Below are 22,673 nucleotides of genomic sequence, written 5' to 3'. Positions count from 1 at the left end.
AGTGGTTACGGAGTTGGACTAGCAGTGAGAGTGGAGACCCAGATTCTATTTCACTCTCAGGCCTAGACGGTCATTAGGTGACTTTAGGCCAGCCCAAATCCCAAGTTAATGGTTGTGGGGAAAACAGAAAGGAGTCTATGTAAGTCACATTGAGTTCCAGTACAAAATGTGGGATATAAATGAAACAAATAAACAGATGAGCAGCTGGATGAATCCTTTGAATTTTGGAAACCATCTGGCAATGATCCAAGAGATCCATTGTATGTAATGCTGTCTCACCATTAGGCAATTAGTTTTATAATGGAGGACCCTACAGCCTTCTTCTTCAATGATTTTATAATTGTCAGTTGTTAATCTTTTCACTTATTTCTGGATAACTCTGCAATACTCAACTCTGGTTTCTGTACAGTTTACTACCTATGCACAATTATTGGACACGGAAATAAGCAACAGGCCACATCCATACAAATACCTTTCTCCAATCATATTTGGTTCTTCTCTAAAAATCCTTTCTCCCTTCATGCCTGCTCCTTCAATAATAAGGAACAGGCCTTTCAAACTTTTACTGTACGCTTCTAAGCAACTGAACTTAGTGTGATAATTGATAGAAGTTTATAGAAAATGCTATTTTTCAAGATCTCCAGAGGCATATTTGTTAAACCTGTGCTATAGCAGAGCACATTTTTTTATTTTTCAGGTGTTTAATATCTGGATGAATAGATAACTTTTGGAGTACCATTTTATTATTTCACAAAGTTTTTCATTAGTGATTTTGGGATATATCAGTCTCATTTATGCTATTCATAACAATTGCATTGCTTTATGTTTTTACAGTTTTAGGTATGTATCTTTTATAATGTATTTTAAGCACTGTTCAGAAAGCTGTACTGACTAATATTTTTCTGCAGTTATGTATTTCTTATTGTTTACAGGCATTCAGAAACCTGAATGTATGTAAAAGTACGGATGAATGAATTTGGGGTTGCCATGGTATTTGTACCATTTATTTGTAAAAATATCCATCTGAATGCATTTTAATATTACTGTAATTTGCAGATAAAAGAGCCCATTACAATTAATACAGCATTCAGTAATTGAAAGGATATTAAACTTGAGTGCACACAGACTATGGTTCAAAGTAATATTTCATATTCATTTTTAAAACCACATAATGTAACACATTGGTTAATTCAAATTCAGTACACATTTTAAAAAATTAGCAACAAACCATTCAACAATATTTCATACTGTTTATTACAAATATTTCATACAAAATGTAACACTGGCACCAGATTCATGACACCATGGTTTGTAAAGATATATTGCACATGCTAAAAGCATAAAATATACAGACAAAACTACAAAACATTAGATATTGGCTTTTTAAAATGTATGTCACTGCATTACAAACACAGATAGCTGCATTTAATACACACTCAAGATTGTCACCATTTTAAAACATCCTTCCCAATAACACTGACTTAAGGTTTGCTTTGTGTAATAAGAAAATGTATAAATTCCTATACAAATTTAGCATATTAATTTTATGTCAACACAAATATTTTTTTTAAAAAAAGACAAAGCCGTAAAGCTTTGAAATGAAAACGTATAGGTATTATATTGCTTCAGTATGACTCAAATGAAGGAAAGACATGTTCACAATAGATATCCAGCATACACAAATATAAAAAGGCACTCTAAAAGTTTCTTACATTATGAAACTCAGGTGCATTATCAAGTTTCTAAACAGAGAAGACAAGAAATTGAATTTACTCAATTCATAGTTAAATACAAAGGTTTGCTATAATAGTACCAAAACACAACATGGTGCCCTTTTAGTAGTGATACAGATATCCCCTGAGCTAGTTTATCTTAACACTTGAAACAATACAGATCAGCAAGGGGTAAGTGCCATGCATTGTAACCTGGCAGCTGAAGTTTCACATGAATGGAATACAAGCTGCTAACACAGAACTGTAACTATAGAGAGGTGCATGCGTTATTACTCACCTTCTAGTTCATGCTTCTCAATCTTTATCAAATCAACACCACTGATGTCAGTAGAATAGAGTGCTTATCTTTTGACAAAAAGCTAATCAAACAAATCAAAACAGGTCATAACTGACATTTATTACTATAGTTAAAATACAGTACCTTATCTGCTACTAAACCGTATTGCCATTTAGATAAGAAAGCAATTAGAATGGAATCCATAGTCCAGTGACACTAACTGCAAATTTCCCATTTTAATTAAGATGGTTTTATTACTCTTTTATATGAAAATAATACATATAAAAGAGATAGGTAAGCATATATTTGGAGAAGATGGCACTATAAATGAATATAGGTCTATTCAGAAACAAATTCTTTTAACTTCAAAAGATTGTATAGCCAGGGATTTTAGCCTTATTGTCTTTTCAAGACAGCAGGCTGGGATTGTTGATAAGACAGAAACACATAATGTAGTCTGAACTCAGAACTATATTCTATTATATTTCTACATAGCTGTGCAGAGGATTTTAGCATAAAGTGTTGAAAAATGTATTTATAGAAGTCACTATCAAATCATTTGGGTTAGAAGATTATTGTATTGTGAATGACTCCAATGCTATAGAAGATTTCTCTGCATGGTGGACTGTCCTCTGTTCCCCAGATTTGCTCTCGCTCTACCCTTCTGATGTTTTGTGGAGGAAGCAGTGGTGTGTGTGTGTGAATAGAATAGAATAGAATAGAATAGAATAGAATTTATTGGCCAAGTGTGATTGGACACACAAGGAATTTGTCTTGGTGCATATGCTCTCAGTGTACATAAAAGAAAAGATACGTTCATCACATACGTTCATACGTGTGTGTGTGTATGTGTGTGTATTTCATGGTGACTAGCTTGATATGATCAGCCAAGAAGGAGGAAGAAGAAAATGAGACGTTTTTACTCAATTCTACATGAAAAGATTGGTGTTTTGTTTCAAGTGATGTTTCATAATATTTTGTACTGTTCTAGAGAATTCACTTCAGTTATAAAACATTACAGTACTAAGAAAGAAAACATAGTTTTGTAAGTGTAGATTGATTTCCCTGATTGTTTGGTGATCCATTTTTTTGGTCATTCTGTTTATTTCATGTCTTCCTTCATAGCTATACCATTATAACCAAATGCAATGCTTCTTTTTTGGGGGAAAAAACCACCAAAACAGCAAACTATTGTTAACAGATGAAAAGTAGGCTCCAGATGACTCACAACTATGAGAGCATCTCCATGCAACTACTATTGCCATTCTATAAACTCAGAATTATTTTGGAATTAACCTGTTATAGTCCTGACCTCAGCTGCTGAAAACTCTTCGAGTTGATTAATTTTCTTTCTAATGGACCAATAGGGAAGTACCAAAAATGACATTCAAGTTGTGTCCCACCCCCTCAATTTCCTTCCATACTTTCCTTTTCTAGAAAAACGGAAAAAGAGAAAAAAAGAAAGACAGTGAAAACACATGCACAAGAATGTAAGGCCTTTATAGCTGGAGCTGCAAAGCCACATTTCTACAACACTAACGCTTGGCAAAAGGACATTATATGATAGTGCTATGGCAGCTTAGGAGTTATGGAAAAATGTGAGGTGAGAGTTCCCACCAACAAGAAAACAGCCTGTCCCCAAGCTCTAATGTGAAAAGTGGAAAATTAGGGAATCTGAGCTCTGCTACCTAATAAAAATCATAATGTGAAATTATAGTGTTACTCCGATGGAAGTGTGGCATGAAACCTCTCAGTTCTTCTACACCAGAATTTATTAAAGTGTCCCCTCAAGCCTATAAAATCAAAATTATTTGCCCATCTAGATTGAAAAATAATACAGTATTAAAATCCCATCAACAATCATGAGAAGCAAGAGTGTCAATTTTAATTCTTAATACAGTAAAGATAGATAAATATAACCTATTCAGCAAAAAGTTATTTTGGAGTCCTCCATGATTTTCAAAAGAGGGAAGAGATCCTGAGAGAAAAAAAAGTTTAAGAAACACTGTTCTATGCCAAAAGATTTTAATAAGCAGAAATTACTCAGCACTAGCCTTTTCCTCTTAAAGCACATTTAGAACATACAGTAATCTCTCACTTCCTGAAGTGCCATACAACTGGGCTGCTATGCTCTATAAAATGAAGGTACTCTAATTATTGGCTCATTAATGAAGTCTGCGACATGTGCAGCACTGGGAGATATCCAAGTGAAATTTTTGCTGAATAGTCAAGAAAATAAAGTGACCTTTCTACATTTTCCTCACTTCTTTCATTTCCTTTTCTTTTTCAAAAATTAACTAAGATGTAAAACTACTTTTTATAAATGATTAAGGTATTTCTGCTGGGAAGTACCCATAATTTCACTGCAAAACTTTAATTGTGGATTTTAAGGAACATCCAGTAATCCTCAGAGTTTAACAAACACCTTAAAACCCACAACAGGATTTAACATCCTCCATATTTAATAGGAATCAAGGCAAAAATTAGTGAGGGCTTCTTACATTATAGTTCCTAGTCATGTACAAATATCATTTAAAAATACATATATGCTAATATTGCAATTTCAAAATGTGTGCATAAATATTGCCTTTTTCTTAAAAACTCGTAATTACCATTTTGTATTTTAGAGGTCTGTAACTATTTATACACACTTGCATTCTTAAGAAAAATAGTCTCTTTATTTTATCAATTGCTACAGAATGCAAATTGTAGTATGAAAAACTTCTCCAAGACCTGGTTGAAAGTGTGTGTCATGATGGAGAATTTTGTTAATAATCATGGATCAAATTGAAGAACAACTGGAGAATATTTTATTACCCTAAATCATGGGTGTCAAACTTGCAGTGTCTCGTTGTTGTCACGTGATGTATCATGACTTCCCCTCTTTGCTAAAATGGGTTGGCGTGGCCAGCACATGACCCATCATGAGTTTGACACTCCTGCCCTAAATCATTCAACTAGAGCTTGGGGTAGTAAATGTTCCTAGAATAGAAGTGCATAACTTTGTGCTTATTTATATTGTGAAAGAAAATTTAATTTCTAATATGTTAATCAGTATTTGGGACAAAAAAACCCAGTCATGTGGCAGAAAGATCAATTGATTTATAGGACTATTTCTGATCCTAGTTTTTCTTTTTGTATGTTGCTGGGAATTTTTTCTCTCAATACATTGGCTGGGGGTTAAAAAAAGGAACAACTGAGAGTTTCAGTCAGTTTTAGTGGTACTTTTTCATCTCAGGCATTTTTGTGAGTGTAACTACCAAATGGCTGAAATCTGAGGAACACTGTCACCTGTCTGAGAATAAAGAGTCTCCTATGAGGATAACATTTTAGATGTGTGCAAAGCATTTTGAATTCGTAACACTTCTTCAAATACCGGTACAGTACAGCAACAGAACAGTTTCAGTGAAATCAGAACAATATTGTGCAGAAACAGGTGTTTCAAATTGGAAATGTTCTGTCACTTCCATTACAATGCAAGATGTCTGTTTCTACTTTTTGCAATGTATAGCCCAGAATGAAAATACATTTGACTTAGATGAAGATGCAGTCTCAAGATGGAAGTTCTTCCGGAAAATCTTGTTTATAGAAGCAAAGAGAAACTTCGTTACGTTTTACTGATCATCCAAGAATAAATTTACATATTCTGTCTCTAACATACTTCGATATATAACAATGAGTGGTTATGTTAAATTATTTCAAATATCTGTGTAGAATAGATAACAAAGCAGCAGATAGTCTACTACTTCTGTTTCAGGTTTTAAAAAAACTCTTATTTTGCTTCCATAAATGAGGAAGAACACTTTCCTCTTGATTCCACAATTCTCCTTTTGAACTTTGACAAATTTTCACCACCACCCTTTTAAAGACTAAATCACACATTTTTTCCTTTATATGTTCCCCTCTGCTCTGCCAACGAATACTATGCAATGTACTCCTCCACTGCATTTGACAAAATGTGCATGAAGCTATTCCCAGCTGGCTGCATAAGAGCTGAAAATGATAACTGTGTGCCTTTGTTCCATCAAACTCAGCACACTAAATTTGCTTAAATTCATAGCTAATAACACATTATAGAATTAAGAAGGAGGACAAACCATGGTCAATTTTTCTGGGCACTTGTTTCATTTCAAATAAATATAAACACATTTAACATTACAAGTACGAACACTAGTCTGGAAAAATAAACTGTGATCAACACATCATCATCATTGGTTACAAATGTCGAAGTATCTACTAGAAATAACCCAAGACTCTTAATTACAGAAAACACTGTTTGTGCATTGGTGATTAGAAAAGTTACTTGATTTTTTCCCCTTGCATTATTAAAAAAATAATAAAGTCTTCTGAAGCCTTTTGGTCCTCATGGTATAGCTGGTTAGTTCTTTATATTTTAAGAGTCTCACTCTTCTTTCTGTACACCTTTCTCAGGCGAGGAAAAGGGTCCGTTTGACCTAGAAGCTTTGGCAGAAGGAGTAGATATTCATAATGCAAATGTTTAAAAAGTAAATTGATGCCAGCAGGACTGTTTAGTACAACCCAGTTCCCTTCTGTATGATTACTTAACTTTTCCACTTTATGTTTTGGTTTTGTCTCCTGTTTGCATCTTAGCAGAGCAATGGTAAATATGAAGGGCTGTAATCTATCTTGTTGTATACTTTCCAAAAAAGTCAGACAATGCTTATGATAAAAATCACATTACACATAAAGATAACAAAAAGTCAATTCAAATGAGCAGGGTGAAACATTTAGGTGTGTTAGGCATTATATTTAGAACTGGTTTTTCCTAAAACAAATAATTGCTGGACAGCACAGGTAAGACAAGTTCCCAAGGATCCCTACTTGGAGAGTGCAAATAAACCATGCATGCTTGTGCTGAATGGTAACAAAAATAAGGCAAATCTCATCTGCCTTTACAATAATCTCTTTGCTGCAGCTGCAGGTGGGTATGTTGTGACTGAGGCAAACAAGATTTGATCCTAATAATTTTAAATTGCAAATGGAAGCAGCAAATGCCTATTGTTCTAAAACACCTATTGGGTATTATTGTGATGAATTTAGAAGTCTGAATTGCCACAGAAAAAGGTGATGTTGGCAGTATTTGTTCAAACCCAAATCAAAATTTGTGGCTTTACCTTTGGTTTTTATAACAAAGATAACTAAAAATGAAGACTATATATCTATACAAGAGATACTAGAGATGGGAAGGTCTTCTGATAATCCAGAAACACCCTACTTGAAAAATGACTTTATATCAGCAGTTTAATATAGCTAACATATTAATATAGACATAACAGTTCCCTGTTTACTTGTGCTGTCAAAACAGAAAAAGGCAGCTTTTTTTTCTGCATATAATAGGAGGTAGAGACTTCCAGAGGAGCCCTTAGAATTTATGGAAAGCACAGTAGTGCTGGAAGCAAAACATTAACTAGAGTGCATTTTTTAAAAAATCCTTACATTTTCTAAAAGGCTCTATTTAATTGCAAATTTTAGTCTTTGCTGTTCTTATTCATAAATGAAGGTGAGGTGAAATTCAGGTATTTCTAAAGAAAATTTCAGATTAAATGCAAATGCAATCACGAAAGGGGCACTGAATGTTAAAAAGTCAAAATGTTTCAGAATCAGAATCATTGTCATTGTATCCATTTTCTGCTCCTTCATCATTCATTAAGGTTTTACTATATGAGTTAAGAGTGTTGCTCATATTGGAGCTATTGCAGAGAAGAGTCCTGCTCAAATGGTCTTTTTTAAAAGAAACGAAGTTGAGCGGCGTCATTGTACTGGAAGGAGAAAAAGGCATCATGGTAGCCAAAATGAGTGCCAGGCAGTCAGCCACGTCTTTGTTAGGAGCGCAAGCCAGGGCTGGTGTATGACCTGGGCACAAATGCAGACAAAGCCATGGTTAGTACTAAGGGAACTAGGAAAAGATCTGAGCATTCCTTGGATACATCTCCAGATGAGCTCATAGCTAGATGTATGTTTAGTCACCATCACAGCAGACAAAGCCAGGGTTACTTTAAAATTAGACATGCTGGGAAGGTACATAATTCACAAAGTGGTTCTCATAACAAGCACTATTTAATAAAAAGCAAAAGGCAACTTAAATTCTCCACAAAACGAAATAAAAACAGGTAGACCACAGTCCTGGAGGACAATGTGAATCAATATGAGCCAAGACACTGTTAGACTTAAATCACAAGACAGAAGTTCATATAAGAGTTATTCTGAGAGCAATGGCTTTCACTCAAAAGAAACTGTGTGATATTTGAGAAAACAAATTAGTAATATAGATTGTTTGTATTTTTTACAAAAATAATATTCTGATTAGCATTAATATAGTGGATAATTAACTCTGCAATATTTTCTATTAGAAAATTAAATAAATAATCCCAATGTTCAATGTTAGATAAATTCAATCATGTTTATTAAAATGTGACAGCTGAGACTCTCTCTGTAGGACAAGCAATGTGCTCTTTATTATATATTGGATATTGAGATAGGGATATCTTCTCTCGTATGGAAAGTGAAAAGCAGGTGGCCTCTTAAGAAAGTGGTTAGTTCTTTCCTTCTGCTTCTATGTTTCCAGAATATCAGGGAAGCTTGTTGGATATTCCATGACAAACAGCATCACAGAAATTGGATGTCAACACACACACACGCACATACAGTCTTTTTAAAAAGCCTCTTCATAAGTTCCTGCACTGTGCAATGAGAAGGAGGCTTGATATCTTTCCACATAAAAGAGAAATAAAGCATTAACAACAACAGGAACAACAATCTATAGAAAAAGACATTGGTACTTTTTTCTGCATAGGCAATACTTTCCTTAGTTTAAATACAGTGCAAATGAGACTAGCTTCCCAGTTAGATCTTTCCATATATTCAGGAAATTGAAATCAAATTTTTCTGTTCTTGGTTAAACATGGCTTTCTAAAGCCATGTTTAATATTAGTTAAAACTACATTTGCTGAAGCAGACAAACTTTTCAGAACTCCTTGTTGCTGGACAGTAAATAGGAAGAATACTCAGCCCCAGGGGAAGAATAGGTTCATTACATTTCACTAACCTAATGAATGAAGACTAAACACAAATATTATGGGCAATCTACAGTTGATATCCCAATAATTATTGTGGTGCACTAAATGCTAGATTGTCTATGTAAGATATATTAAAAAAACCACAGCTTTCAGCAAACTATCAACGTGCTATGAAAGTGCAAAAGATGTTCATAAACTACATATACCTACTATTAGGTATACACACATACATAATATGGAAATTGATTTGGATGCCATCTGTACTTATAATAATAATTTATTTAGAATATGGACTTTCATGGTGCATTAAGTTATTTAATTGATGTTTTCTATTTGCTACGAAAATAAAGGGAAGCTTCAGAATAGTTCTGAAGCCATAGAGATCCAATTACAGTTTCATTTTAATTAAAATACTGTATCTATATAAATAAATGGCTCAAAACCATTTTCCAATGGAAATGACGGACACAGTGTCATAGCCTGTTTCATGTAGACTGTTACTTGGAAAAGTAGTTGAACTTTACTTCAAAACTGTAAGATAACATTCTCTACAATAGACGGTGGTAGGCTAACTCAGGGCACTCAAGGCAGCCATTAGTATATCCTCTTTTGTGTACCATCAATTGGCTGCCAATCACTACTGCTCTGCAACCTTTCAGCAAGTGCAGCAGCACTAGATATGTATCACATAATCAGAGCAAAAAGCGGGCTTGTGTAATGTCTACTGGAATACATGCCTTAAGCTGGTGCTTACTAGCTACTTGCTAAGACTTTACCAACCATTTTGCCTGTGAGGCTTTCACAGATGTTAATTACTGAGGTAGCTAGACAGTGTAAGCCAGTACTATAGCATGATCTCAAAATTGTGAAAATAGTCTAGATGTCTTGTACCTTGCTAACTCTTTGCAGCTGCCCAAATTTTGGAGTTGTTTTTTTTAAATTTAGATCTTGCTAAATCAGCCTGTTCTACAAAATGGTTTTGGATATGCCTTAATGGTTATAATGCTTAATAAATTCCTTCAAAGCACACAAAATTACACATAAGTTACTCATCTCATTGGCTGAAAGGAATAGTTATTGAAATAAGGAAGTCGACTCTTGAATGTTATTTAAAGCTTTCTGAATAAACTGAATCAGGACTAATAATGAAGAATTGCTGGGAGGATGGATTCTGTTGTTCTATTATAAAAATCTCTATGTAAGTGTTTGCCTTTCCTCCAGTTAGTGGGCAGAGCCTTGTATTCTGTCCCCTATAAAGTTCAATAAACTTGGCTGAAGCAGATTGTTTTCACTTGTATATTGGATCTATGGATTTTTGCCCTTCAATTAGTGACAACAGTTATACATTTATCAGCAAACCACTGGTGGAGGTATGTAATTTTACAAAAAAACTTTTTATAAGGTGGTCTCACTTAACAATGGTAATTGGGACCAGAATTTCCATCACAAAGGAACAGTCATAAAATGCAATATCACATGACCATACTGCTTAGGAACAGAAATGTCAGCACTTTCAGTTGCCTTCATTAAGTGAAATCATCACAGATTGAAATTACTAATGTCTTTTTCAATATTTCACAGAATTGGCAAAAACGCCTTCTCCAAAAACTGAGGAAGAAGATTGGTATGTGTTTGTGTGTCTGTTTGTGTGGGTGTATCTTATTTCAGTCCTTTCTTCTTATTAAAAAGAAATTAAAATGTTTAACTGCCATCATACAATTCAAAATTATTTATTTAAGAACTAGTTTTGCCTTTTTAATAAAAAGTATTTTGCATACAGTAACTGGCCTTCCTTCCCCCATGAATTGCCTTTAGAATTATTTGGACTTTTTGAATATTAAGAAAAATATCTCTTCTTTAGTAAGTAAGGAAAGAAGGAGTCAATGACTTCATAAAAACATTCCAGTATTTTTTGGTATAGCTTTTCTTCAAAACCCAGTTCCTGTTCTTGGATTCTAGTTAGTATTTTACTTGTGAAATATTAGCCACATATTGTGCAATATCTGGCTAATATTTCATTAAGAATATGGTTAATATGATTAATCTGTAGCTCTCAAAAGGCCAAGATCCTAAAAGCTATATTAAGTATATGCTTTTGACACCCATATGAACATTTAGCATATTTAATATAATTCTCCTTTCAAATATGACAGTACATGCCAAATGGATTTAAGTGTCTCTCAATGATTTGTAATATAGTATATAGGAATGATTTATGAGAAACCTTCATCCAAAGCACTCAGGGCCTGCAAAGCTAAGCAGATAAGATCCAGATTGAGATATGTTTGATCATAGATTAGTGTACTTTTCCTAGAAGGTTACCATCTAATGATCAGATATGTCAGTTGCAATAGTATATGTGAGTTCAAGATGAAAAGTGATTTGCCTAAATATTATTCATTATATTATTCATTACATTTTACTCAAGGCCACAAAATGGCAATGACTTGTTGTGTAAAGAACAGGAAATAATTATAACTTCAGAAAGAATGAGGATACAGTTAAAAATTATGTTATAGGCTTTGCATTCTTCCATAAAATGAATGCGTTTTAATACATTTAAAATGCAGCCCTCTTCCTTATAAGAGTTCTGATGCCTTTATAAAACTAGAAAATTCTAAATTTTGTTACTTTACATAAGGTATAGTCAACAAAATGTTGCATGTGAAATAATAATGGGACTTTTTTTAATATAATAGTTTAAATAGTGTTTGTGATAATGTGTTTAAAGGTGTTTGTGATAACACAAATTCTATTTTTGCAATTTGGAAATTAATAACCATTGTAAGCAAGCTTAAAAATATTTAGAAACACATATTCATATGTAATGAATAATGACTGCTAATTTATTGTTCATAAATGATAATATGAATATCTTCACTTACCATTTTCATCTACTGCCTGTACACATGCCCCCTTTGCTAACAATTCCTCAACTACCGTCTTCAAGCCATTCTGTGCAGCAATATGAAGAGGTCTAGAAAATGTAATATCTAGATTCAGTAAGTTTGATGTATTTCAAAAAGTCTACTATAATACTATGCACAGTTTGTTCAAGTGCTTAACTACATTAAAACACTATGTGAACTCTGATTGCTAACTTCAAAAGTATAAATTATATGACACTTTACTGTTAACAAAATTGTTAAATAAAAATACATGTTAATTAAAATTATACTCACGTTTGCAATGCATTGTTTTTTGCATTAATAAGGCTCGGTTCTTGTATCTTGTCAAGTATCAACAAGGCACATTTTTCATGACCCTGGAAAACAAACACAGTATATCTAACTGTATTTGAAACATTCTAGAACACATAGGTATTTTAATCTGATCTTAGTTAATTATTAAGAAAAGTCTAGCAGATATGACTAGCAAAGTTTCCATCTAAAAACTTTGGAAATGCATTAAGCTGAAAGAATGAGATGCTTTATTGAAATGTATTTATTAGTTTATTAGAACTTTTCATTCCTTCTAATGGTAAAACTTATAGTTCGTCTATATTTCTCTCCCCCACCAGTGATGTACTGTGGGTGGGGGTTGGGGAGACAAACAAGCTACAAGTTCTACAGTAGAAAGAATGAAAAATACTGAAAGGCCACTTAACTTGTCCAAGCTTCCTAAATGCATGTTGTTATTGTATACCTCCTAGTCACCTGCCTCTTGTTTTCTACTTAGCCAAAGCCAACACACTGCAGATGGGGTGTGAGGGGGGAGAATACAATCAGTGGTGGGATTCAAGTAATTTAACAACCGGTTCTCTGCCTTAATGCTATCTTCCAACAACCAGTTCATCAAACTGCTCAGAGAGTTAACAACCGGTTCTCCCGAAGTGGTGCAAACTGGCTGAATCCCACCACTGAATACAATCAGTTACAGCAAATCATGATATTCAAGCAAAGGAAAAAATATGTAAATTGTTCTTCAGGTTTAAAGAGTTTTCCCTGCTCTGTATGCTTTCTCTGTCACCATTCCTACTGTTGACTATTTGATTCAGTAATGTCTGACTGAAAGAAAATTCAAGAATTGTAAAAATACTGCTATAAAGCTGAGTGGTGGTGGTTGTTTTTTAAAAAGTCACTTTACCTTACTTTATCTTATTTAAAAGATTTCTTTTGGCACCCATCTTAAACGCAACTCACAACAATAAAACAATTAGCCATAAAATCATAATCGTAAAACCATAAGATCAAATAAGAGGAATTGCCTAGGATAAGACAGAGTGACTATTGCTCACTGTCTGCAGGATTATTTCCCTTAAGAATATAATAGTGAAGACTCACAGGAGCTGATAAGTAAATATATATATGGGAAAGTTATCTTGGGTTATGGGTTCATATAAAATTAGAAATTCTCAGAACTAACAAAAAGCAAACAAAAACTACAACATTATCTACAAGCTAAAAACTGTATTCTAAGCTTTATCATTTGTTGACATCTTACACCAATGGAACATTCAATTTTAAAAATACAGTATTATGGAGATCTTTTCAGACTGTTAGCAGACAAATCAATCTTTTCCAAAATCTGGCAATCTGCTCTTCTTTCTTTCTTTTAGCCTCACTTCACTACCCCAGATACCGAATAACCAAGAGGAAGAATAGTTATCACTAGATTGTTTTAAATCTCTCCATATGTATTACTGTCATTTTTATTAATGCAAAAGACCCCAGGATTCCGGTGATATTTAACTAATGCTACATTAGTAGAAAAACAATTTGCTATTAAAATGTGCAATGCACAATATGGACATCAGTTCCTGTGGGGATCAGTATGGCACAGAATTGTGGAATTTCAATGTTGCCATTTCCAGAGCATAGAATATACAGGTAGTCCTCAACCTCCAGTTGCCTTGTTTAATGACCGCTCAAGTTACAAATTGTATAAAAGTTTTAAAACCAATCCTCACTTTTACAACTGTCTCATCGTATGGTCATGTGATCCCCAGTTGAGTTCTTTGCAACTGGCTTGTGACAAGTAGAGTTAATTATGTTTAAGTTTACTTTATTGTCATTGCACCTCGTACAACGAAATTAAATGCCATCTTCAATGTACATTATACATAAAAAAATAAAACAAAAACACACATCCTTCACATTCTATACAATTGAATGAAAACCCCCTGATATTGCATTAATATTGCACTATACAGTAGAATTCCATATAGTTACTGCTCCGGGATGGAAACTGTTTTTCAGCATATTTGTCCTTGTTTTTATCGTCCTGTACCATCTAACAGATAGTAATACTTCAAAAAAAGGAAGCCCAGGATGAGATGGATCTTTAAGAATGTTTTGAACTTTCTTAAGGCAGCAGGAGCTATAAAGCTCTTCCAAAGAGGGGAGAGGGCAACCAATGATCCCCAGGGCAATGATGTTAACCCTCTGGAGCGCTGTCCTATTTGCCACTGTTCAATTGGAAAACCATACATAGGTTACCTATGAGAGTATTTTAACTTACTGCATAGGTGCAGTAAGTTAAAATACTCTCTACGGTGCAACGGTAGAAGGTCACCAGCAATTAATAGTGAAAGCAGAAGTAAAATAATAAATCCCAGTTATGTGTTATTTCATTTAATGATCAGGGTGCTTAGGGACAATTGCCAGTCTCAATTGTGGCTGCTAAGTAAGCAATACCTGAACAAAAAATAAAAATTGACTTTTCAATGAGAAAGGGCAAATTCTGTTGAATGTTTTGATGAGGATTTATTTTAACCAAACTGTTTCCTCATCATTTAGTTTTATGAACTGTATTTTAATATAAAGATTTTAAAATTATCACATTCATAAAATATATAGATTGAAACTAGGATGTATTGTTGCTGCAAGTTATATGATATATAAAAAAACTATATACCCATACACTTTATATTAACCCCGTTTCAGCGCTTAATTTACACAGGAATTATTAACTCTCTAACACAAGTGTTAACATCTGACATATTTTGCAGGCTTCTGAGGACACGCTCACACAAACAGAACCAAACACAACTTTAAACATACTTTACTGCTAGCCAAGTGCAATGATGTATTCAAGTCATTATCCATCAAGGTTAAATCAGCCTTAGCACTGTTCACCAAAAAATCTAAAATACCAAAAAAACAAAATATTCCGTAAGTTTACATCCATAACACAAATTCAAGTATCTTCAGACTTTTGAGATGAAGTTTACATAATAAATTAATAAGAAAAATAAAACTGTGGTAATAGATCAAAACAAAATTCAATAAAGTCGCGACATAAAGCAATGTTTTTCCAAAAGGACTTTTAGTCTTACTATTTAAAAAGCACAGCTCAGTTATTCTAGTTTTCCTTCTTAATTGATCTTCTGTAACATGAAAAATGCTGGAAGAAACTGTAGGAAAAGTAGGATCACAAATGGTGAATGATATTGTCTAGATCATGTTGGGTTAGAAGGATGAATGGGCTCCCGGTGTTATGAGGAATATGATTGGAGGGTTTTGATTACTACTTTTTTTACTATGGTTATTTGATACTGTTGTTTGAATTTTGTTAAACTGTCCAAAGTAATCTGGAATGGGGCAGCTTACAAATTCAGTTGCTCAAACAATTGATTTTTATTCCATATTTCATGTTTCTTGAATTCTGAACATCAACAAGCCTGCATGGTAAACAATTTATATGGACATAATTTCTTTTAAATTGTTTTAGAGATAAATTCATTCATTCATTCAATTAATTAATTACAATTATTTGCCACCCTTCTCATTTCAGAGCAATTCAAAGAGCAATTCAAAGCATTAAAATCATAAAATATAAATTTCTATAAAAATAAAAATGGAAATTACAATGAAAAACAGAATTATAGTTAAAAGATGGGAAGGGCAGGAACAGATTGAGCAGAGGGGGAGGTGAGGAGCCAGTTAACTGTCACTATCAACCATCCACAGTGTGATGCTCCCCCATTGGTGTCCAAGCCACCAATGCTCTTGTGAAAAATAGGGCAGTTGGAGGCCAAAAACAGGATGCACAGAGGCTGCGGTGGGCAGCGATTCCCACAGCCTGGAACAACTGATTGGCTGTATTCTGGGAGGCTGATCCAACCGCCAATCAGCTGCTCATGCTAAATTAGACTATGCTGAAGCTGACCAGGCTGTTTGCTGCAAGGAGGCAAATTGCTGGGAGGCAGAGGCAGATTTTTTTTTCTTGTTTTCCTCCTCTAAAGCTAATGTGTATCTTATAGTCCGGAGTGTCTTATAGTCCAAAAAATACAGTAAATATATTGCAAGGAATGTTTGTTGACAATATAGGAGGTGAAACCAGAAGAGATAGTCTACAATAAATGGGTGCTGGATAAATGAATGTGGCCGGTCTACAAAAGTGAATGGCCAGTATGAAATTCATTGAACAGACTGGTCATATAGAAAAAATTAATAAAATTGAATTGCAAAATAAATATCTAAAGAAATAGATATTGAAATGAAATGAAAAGAAGGAGAAACTAGAGAAAGATATAGCCAAGATAGTGTTAAGGAGATCCTTAAAAAAGAGAGATGGCAAGATTTTATTTGAAGTGATATGTGGGTAGAAGCAAGGATAGAAAGATATGGAAAAGTATAGAGAAATCTACTCAGTGTAAACTAGATTTACTTAGATTTTTTTTTTTTATTTTTATTTTTACATTTATATCCCGCCCTTCTCCGAAGACTCAGGGCGGCTTACATTGTGTAAGGCAATAGTCTCATTCTATTTGTATATTTATATACAAAGTCAACTTATTGCCCCCCCAACAATCTGGGTCCTCATTTTACCTACCTTATAAAGGATGGAAGGCTGAGTCAGCCTTGGGCCTGGTGGGACTTGAACCTGCAGTAATTGCAGGCAGCTGTGTTTAATAACAGGCTTCTTACAGCCTGAGCCACACCCTTTCTTTTCTTTTCACTTATTTGTAATCTTCTACTCACTACTTCCCAACTTTTTTTGTGCTTTGCTTAATGTTGCTTATTCTGTAAAGGAATACCATAATACACATATCTGTGTGTGGAGTTTATGTGGGTGAATGCATGCATGCTTTTGAACAGTGCCTCAGTAAATTCCTCCTTTATGCTTTATTTACAGAATCAGAGTGGTGGCTTAGAGCTTCTGATATATTTTCTTTTCTTACATACAGCTTATTACTTTTTCTTTGCTTCCCCTCCAATTCTCAACAGCTTCTCTCCTGTCTTCTGCCTTTTTGTCTTGAAGTTTTCTTCTGGCCCGCCTTTCTTCTAAGGAAGTTGCCAATTAACCCTTTTTTATTTTATTTTATTTATTTATTTATTTATTTATTATTTGTCACAACAGTATATATAAGCATAAGCATGAAAATAACTATATAATATTTAAAGCATATATATGAGCATAAGTATGTAATAACTATATTAATTGGATATAATGAAAGGAAACAATAGGACAGGAACGGTAGGCACGTTTGTGCTCTTATGCATGCCCCTTATAGACCTCTTAGGAACGGGGTGAGGTCAATAGTACAGAGTTTTTGGTTAAAGCTTTGGGGATTTTGAGAAGAGACCACAGAGTCAGGTAGTGTGTTCCAAGCACTAATAACTCTGTTACAGAAGTCCTATTATATGACTTCATATGTTACAGAAGTCATACTCTGTTATAGAAGTCATAACCCTTTGCCTGCATTCCACCCAAATAATAAACAATCTATTCAGCAAAGACAGGAAGTTTGAAAGATCTGCAGACATCATAAATAGAAGCAATAAAAATGGTTTTTTTTTACGGAACAGATAGACCTATATAATGACATCAGTTATGTTCAATTCCCAGAAAGCAGTTCCTTACCTACAGTCCCTACATGCCCCTTTTCAGCAGCGATGGTAAGTGGAGTTTTCCCTGAATTATCTGCAGCATTTACTTGTGCATTGTGACTTAAAAGTAGCTGCAAGCATTCTACGTGATCAGCAAAGGCTGCTGCATGAAGTGGAGTTCTAGAAAAAAATGGAATATAGAAACATTTGATTAATTGAGTCATTCATTTCCCCATCATCATTTCCCTATCATTTATTTTTATTTATTTATAATTGATCTCTTAATCTAATATTTCAGGAAAAATATATTATCATTTAGAATAATAAAGTATTATTCATAGGTAAAACAAAATTCAGTACAGAACAAAAGCCACAAAAGGACAGGGATGCTCAATAGCAATATAAATTTGATTCCTTCACATCTTAAAGAAAAGGGATAGATATTTAATAATTACTTAAAAGGAGACAAGTGTAAGCCTTATAAAATAAAAGGCACAGGAATTTCCCAAAGTGAGGAGCCACAACAGACAAATTTTTATTACAAAATTTCTGTGAAGAATTGTTTATGAAGGCAGTCAATACTTGGTTTTGGCTGAGTTCAGCACTAATTATCAACAGTATCACATGCTGTCACTCTGCTGAACACCTAATTCCCGCAGTGCTGTTTTAGGCTAAAGATGTTTACCCACGTAGTAGGCTGTATTACTATTATCCTTCTCAACTTCTCATCTTTTCATTTTTCATTCTTTCTCATCTTTTTATCTTTCCTACTATCTTTTCCTACTGGTATCTTATGATTTATCACTTGCTGTTGGTATCTTATGATTAATCATTGTAATTATGATTTATGATCTATGACCTATTACTTTGTTGTATGATTGAGAGGTTATGCACTGGAGACAAGTTCCTTGTGTGTCCAATCACACTTGGCCAATAAACTCTATCCTTCCCTTCCCTTCTATTCATCTATGAAATTGGTAACCCCAGCTTTTTAAGTGTTCACTAGTTTTATTTCAACCCATTAAATACAATCAATATGGTATTTCTTCACTGAAGCAAATGTCTTTGACTTGGTGGGAATCTTTATTAGTGGAGATTCCTGTTCCTTTTATTTCCTCTAGCATCCTCTTTGAAGAGTTGGGTGAGGTAAGTGGGCCATGGGGTGCTCAATAGGGAGGAAATATTGTTAAAATGGTTTTTTGTTCCAATTTACTGAAAGGCTTCTCCATTAATAAATGAATACAAACTGCTGCCTCCAGTTTTAAATGGAACTATAATTCATTATAAATAAAAGAAATTAATAAACTATACAACATTTCATCAAAGTAATTCTTACCTTCCTTTTTCATCTTTGCAATTAACAATGCTACCACCAAATGCCCCAATGAGTAGTGAAGCACAATTTTCATGATCATTTATTCTGTTAAGGAAGAATATGATTTAATTCCATGTAATTTATTTCATTAATTTGATAGCATAGTTCAACTGGATTTCCCTGGGTTTACTTTCAATACAGGCTTGCCATTATACTTCAGTCCAGAATTTTGGTAGCCTGGATTTATAGCTTTGTCCATAGCATAGTTTGTCCAGTAAAACATGTACAATTTATGAATCATAAATGAACTGGTTCACTGACCTTTACATATTACTCTCCTTAGAACTGCCTATATGTGCACATGAATGAACAAGGAACTACTAATGCACGCAAATCACACTCCATTGGATTTTTCAGAAATTACAATAAATGCATAAGGGATCAGAGGGGGAATCAAAACACGAGTGAGGACAGTTTCCACTTTCTTCTTTCTTTGTATGTTCATTTTCCTTTATATACATATTACATACTATATATAGAGCTCCTATAATTTTTAATAGAAATGTGTGAAATGACTTCCTTAAAAGATATTCATTTAAAGCAACGTAATATATTTTTAAAGTTTGTTTCTTATTATAGCTTTTCTGTTCATTTAACTCTGGTAGTCTGGGATGCTACTTTCATAGCTACTTAGCAGCAACGACAAAACCACAATAATACACTTACAAAGGAGACAAAGGAACTAAATACTGAAAAAGTCTGTGATGTAATTCTGTCCCCATTTTTACTTTGACTACATCAGTATTACTAAGGATAATAACATCCCCAGACATTGATTGAAGAGAGAGTGGGAGTTCTCAACATGGTATAACTAATCAAACAACATCACTGTCACTAAATAAGTCTTCCACAATTTATTTCCAGTAATCAAACACCTACTCAGCTGTCACGAGTTAATTCCAAAAGTTTCTGTAATTAATATGTACATATGCAAGATGTCCCAAGACTTTTCCCTCTTTCTGATCTGCGCCCATTTAATACTTGGATTGAGTAATCAACAGAGAATATTAGACTGTAGGCTATGGATATTTGCCTTAAAGTAACTACAGGCAAAAAATGAAAATAATTATGACCATGTCTCATTAATGTTCAGTTCAGGTCAAAGCCATCTTTACGTTTGCTTTTATTAAAAACCTTAGACCATAATTTGAAATTAAAGTTTATAGTACAGAAAAACTGGCAATCAAAACTACATAAACTATAATGAAAATGGTTCATTTCCTAGTACAGAAATTTGCTGAGAAGGTATTTTAATTGCTCATAACTGTGTGCATGGGTGGATTGGGGACTAATATTATAAAAATAGCACAATCTTAAAGCTTTATTGTTTTTAAATTCCAGCTTAGCTTGGCACATGGCCTAGGCTATAGGAAGTGAAATTTACTGCTATTTCTACTTACACCGCACAGTGCAATGGAGAAAAAGAGTTTCCATGAAAGTTGCGAAAAGCTTTATGTTCCAACAGTACCTCTATACAGTTTTCATTTCCTGTAAGAGATCAGATGATAATTTCAAGTTCCAAAACAAAAATAGTGCTTAATATTGTCAGAAGAACTATGCTTTATCATTCAGTTTGATATTGATTCTCTGAAGATACTTTATCCAGAATCAAAATGGTGCCCTCTGTTTCAAGTCAGCATTGTTGTTCATGCTGACTAGAAGAAACTTCTCCACAGTGGTTGAACTGAAGTTATACGTTACTAAACCTGAGATAGTCTGCGTACGTTTTGTGATTCCCATTTTTCAAAAATAAAATAGTTTTATTCATTTGGTAATATAAAAAGTCACTCTTTGGGAGGGCCACAGTTCCATCATATTGCTCAATACAAAGTATCAGTGTGTTCAAAATACATATAGCCCCAAGTTTAAGAATGTCCCCAGGTCTGTCCTTAAGTCAAATTTGCATGTAAGCTAGAAGAGCATTATTGTATAATATATTGTCTAAGTAGTATGATATAATGAATTGAACTATTGTGAATTTAACTTGAATCACTGTATATTTAACTTAACTATAGGTCATCCTTAAACTGTGGCTTTCTTAACCTGGAGACTAGCTGTATTGCAACACAGTGGCAGGGAAGGGGAAATTCTGACCGACTGAAAAACTGCTTAGAGCTTCAGTGTCAGATTGAAAACTGGACCATTCACAAGAAATTGGGTCAGCTGTCAAATGGAGACAATGCGGATCATAAAGACATGGTGTTGAACTGGGAACGGTGCCAAATCTCAAGATACAAGATACAAACAAGATACAATTATTGTTTTAGAAGCTGTGTAATCTCTCTTTGCATGCAATTTCCATACCACACTTAATAGCCAGTAATAAATATCTTCTTGGCATAAAAGATTACCGTTATAAGAAGCCCAGTGCAATGGTGTATAATTCTGATTATCTTTAAAATTGTAGTCTTCCGAAAGTGCCAACTGCATTAATTCACTCAGCCATGTGGCATGACCACGAGCTGCTGCATAATGTAGAGGTGTCCTGCCTCTGGCATCCTTACACAGAATTAATACTTCTTGTTCCAACAGCATTTGAATGCATTCCTCATGCCCGGTCATAATCTTTTTCAAATAAGATTTAAAAATTAGATTCATTTTAGTAAAATATGCCTTTCATCTCAAAAAGCTATGCTTGATTAATCAATAATCCTAAATAAATATAAACAAAAACTGATTTTTTTTAGTAACTGAAAATGCTTGTCTGAAATATTAATGATAAAGATTTGGTTTTTTTCTGGAATAAAACATGCTCTACTTGGGCGATCAGTGACAAAGATTTTTTTAGTAACTTGCATACATGGAAACATGGACATTGGATACTGTCTTCTCTAAAAATTTAATGAAAAGAAATACTTTTCAGAGTGTTCTTTATAAAAAATATATTCACATACTGCATCAAGGGTCCTTCTAGACCAAGAGCCCCTAACATTACCAGTACAAACCCAACAACTTTCAAAGTGTTCCAAGCATGCTTGGAATAGTGACATTTTCAGTGAACATCCACAATATCCAATCTAAAATGTTTATGGTGATGATGCATCTTGAACTGCTAGAAATTATTTTAATTTTTCCCCATGCATTCTTGGAAATATAAGAATTTTTTAAAAATAGGGCTTTGAAAACAATAATGATTAATTAAATAAATACAAGGTTGAGGCATCTTTGAAAAACTTGTTCCAAAAATTTCATTATTTAAATTTGAAAAGTAGAGGAACAACTTAGAAAATTAGATATGCTAAATACATCGATATATGTCAGTGGGCATACACAATCTTACTATGAATCCACTGTGCTTTGCATGAAGGATTATTGACAAAACCTATATGTAAAGCTATGAGCAGGGCCCCCTCCAAAAGAACTGTTTTTCTTCTAATCGTCGTAAAACCTTAAAGCCTTAGTAATAACCAATTAAAATTTAGATTGCCAAAATTCTGCCTTTCTACCTAAGAAACTTGATTCATAAAGGCAGTTTTC

At 33.8% G+C, this 22,673-nt stretch overlaps 1 protein-coding gene across 12 annotated transcripts in view; it reads right to left on the bottom strand.

Annotated features, from left to right (window-relative positions):
- Nucleotides 1–2,065: 2,065 nt before the first annotated feature.
- The window catches only part of ANKRD44 (ankyrin repeat domain 44), a 145,585-nt gene continuing 124,977 nt past the window's right edge, over nt 2,066–22,673 (bottom strand). For 9 of the 12 annotated variants that reach the window (XM_058188118.1, XM_058188127.1, XM_058188084.1 and 6 more), the window contains 8 exons: nt 21,548–21,761; nt 20,597–20,684; nt 19,158–19,241; nt 17,856–18,001; nt 15,050–15,132; nt 12,230–12,312; nt 11,933–12,024; nt 2,066–7,884 (listed from right to left, as the gene is read on the bottom strand). In XM_058188118.1, the coding sequence (XP_058044101.1) occupies nt 7,616–7,884; nt 11,933–12,024; nt 12,230–12,312; nt 15,050–15,132; nt 17,856–18,001; nt 19,158–19,241; nt 20,597–20,684; nt 21,548–21,761 (1,059 nt within the window). In that variant the 3' untranslated portion in view covers nt 2,066–7,615. The other 3 variants (XM_058188134.1, XM_058188142.1, XM_058188109.1) reach the window with 2 other exon arrangements.

Source organism: Ahaetulla prasina, chromosome 1 (assembly GCF_028640845.1).
Source record: "Ahaetulla prasina isolate Xishuangbanna chromosome 1, ASM2864084v1, whole genome shotgun sequence".
NCBI classification, from domain to species: Eukaryota; Metazoa; Chordata; class Lepidosauria; order Squamata; family Colubridae; genus Ahaetulla; species Ahaetulla prasina.
The sequence above is the reverse complement of the archived record's forward strand: the minus strand, read 5'-3'. Positions and strand labels throughout refer to the sequence as shown.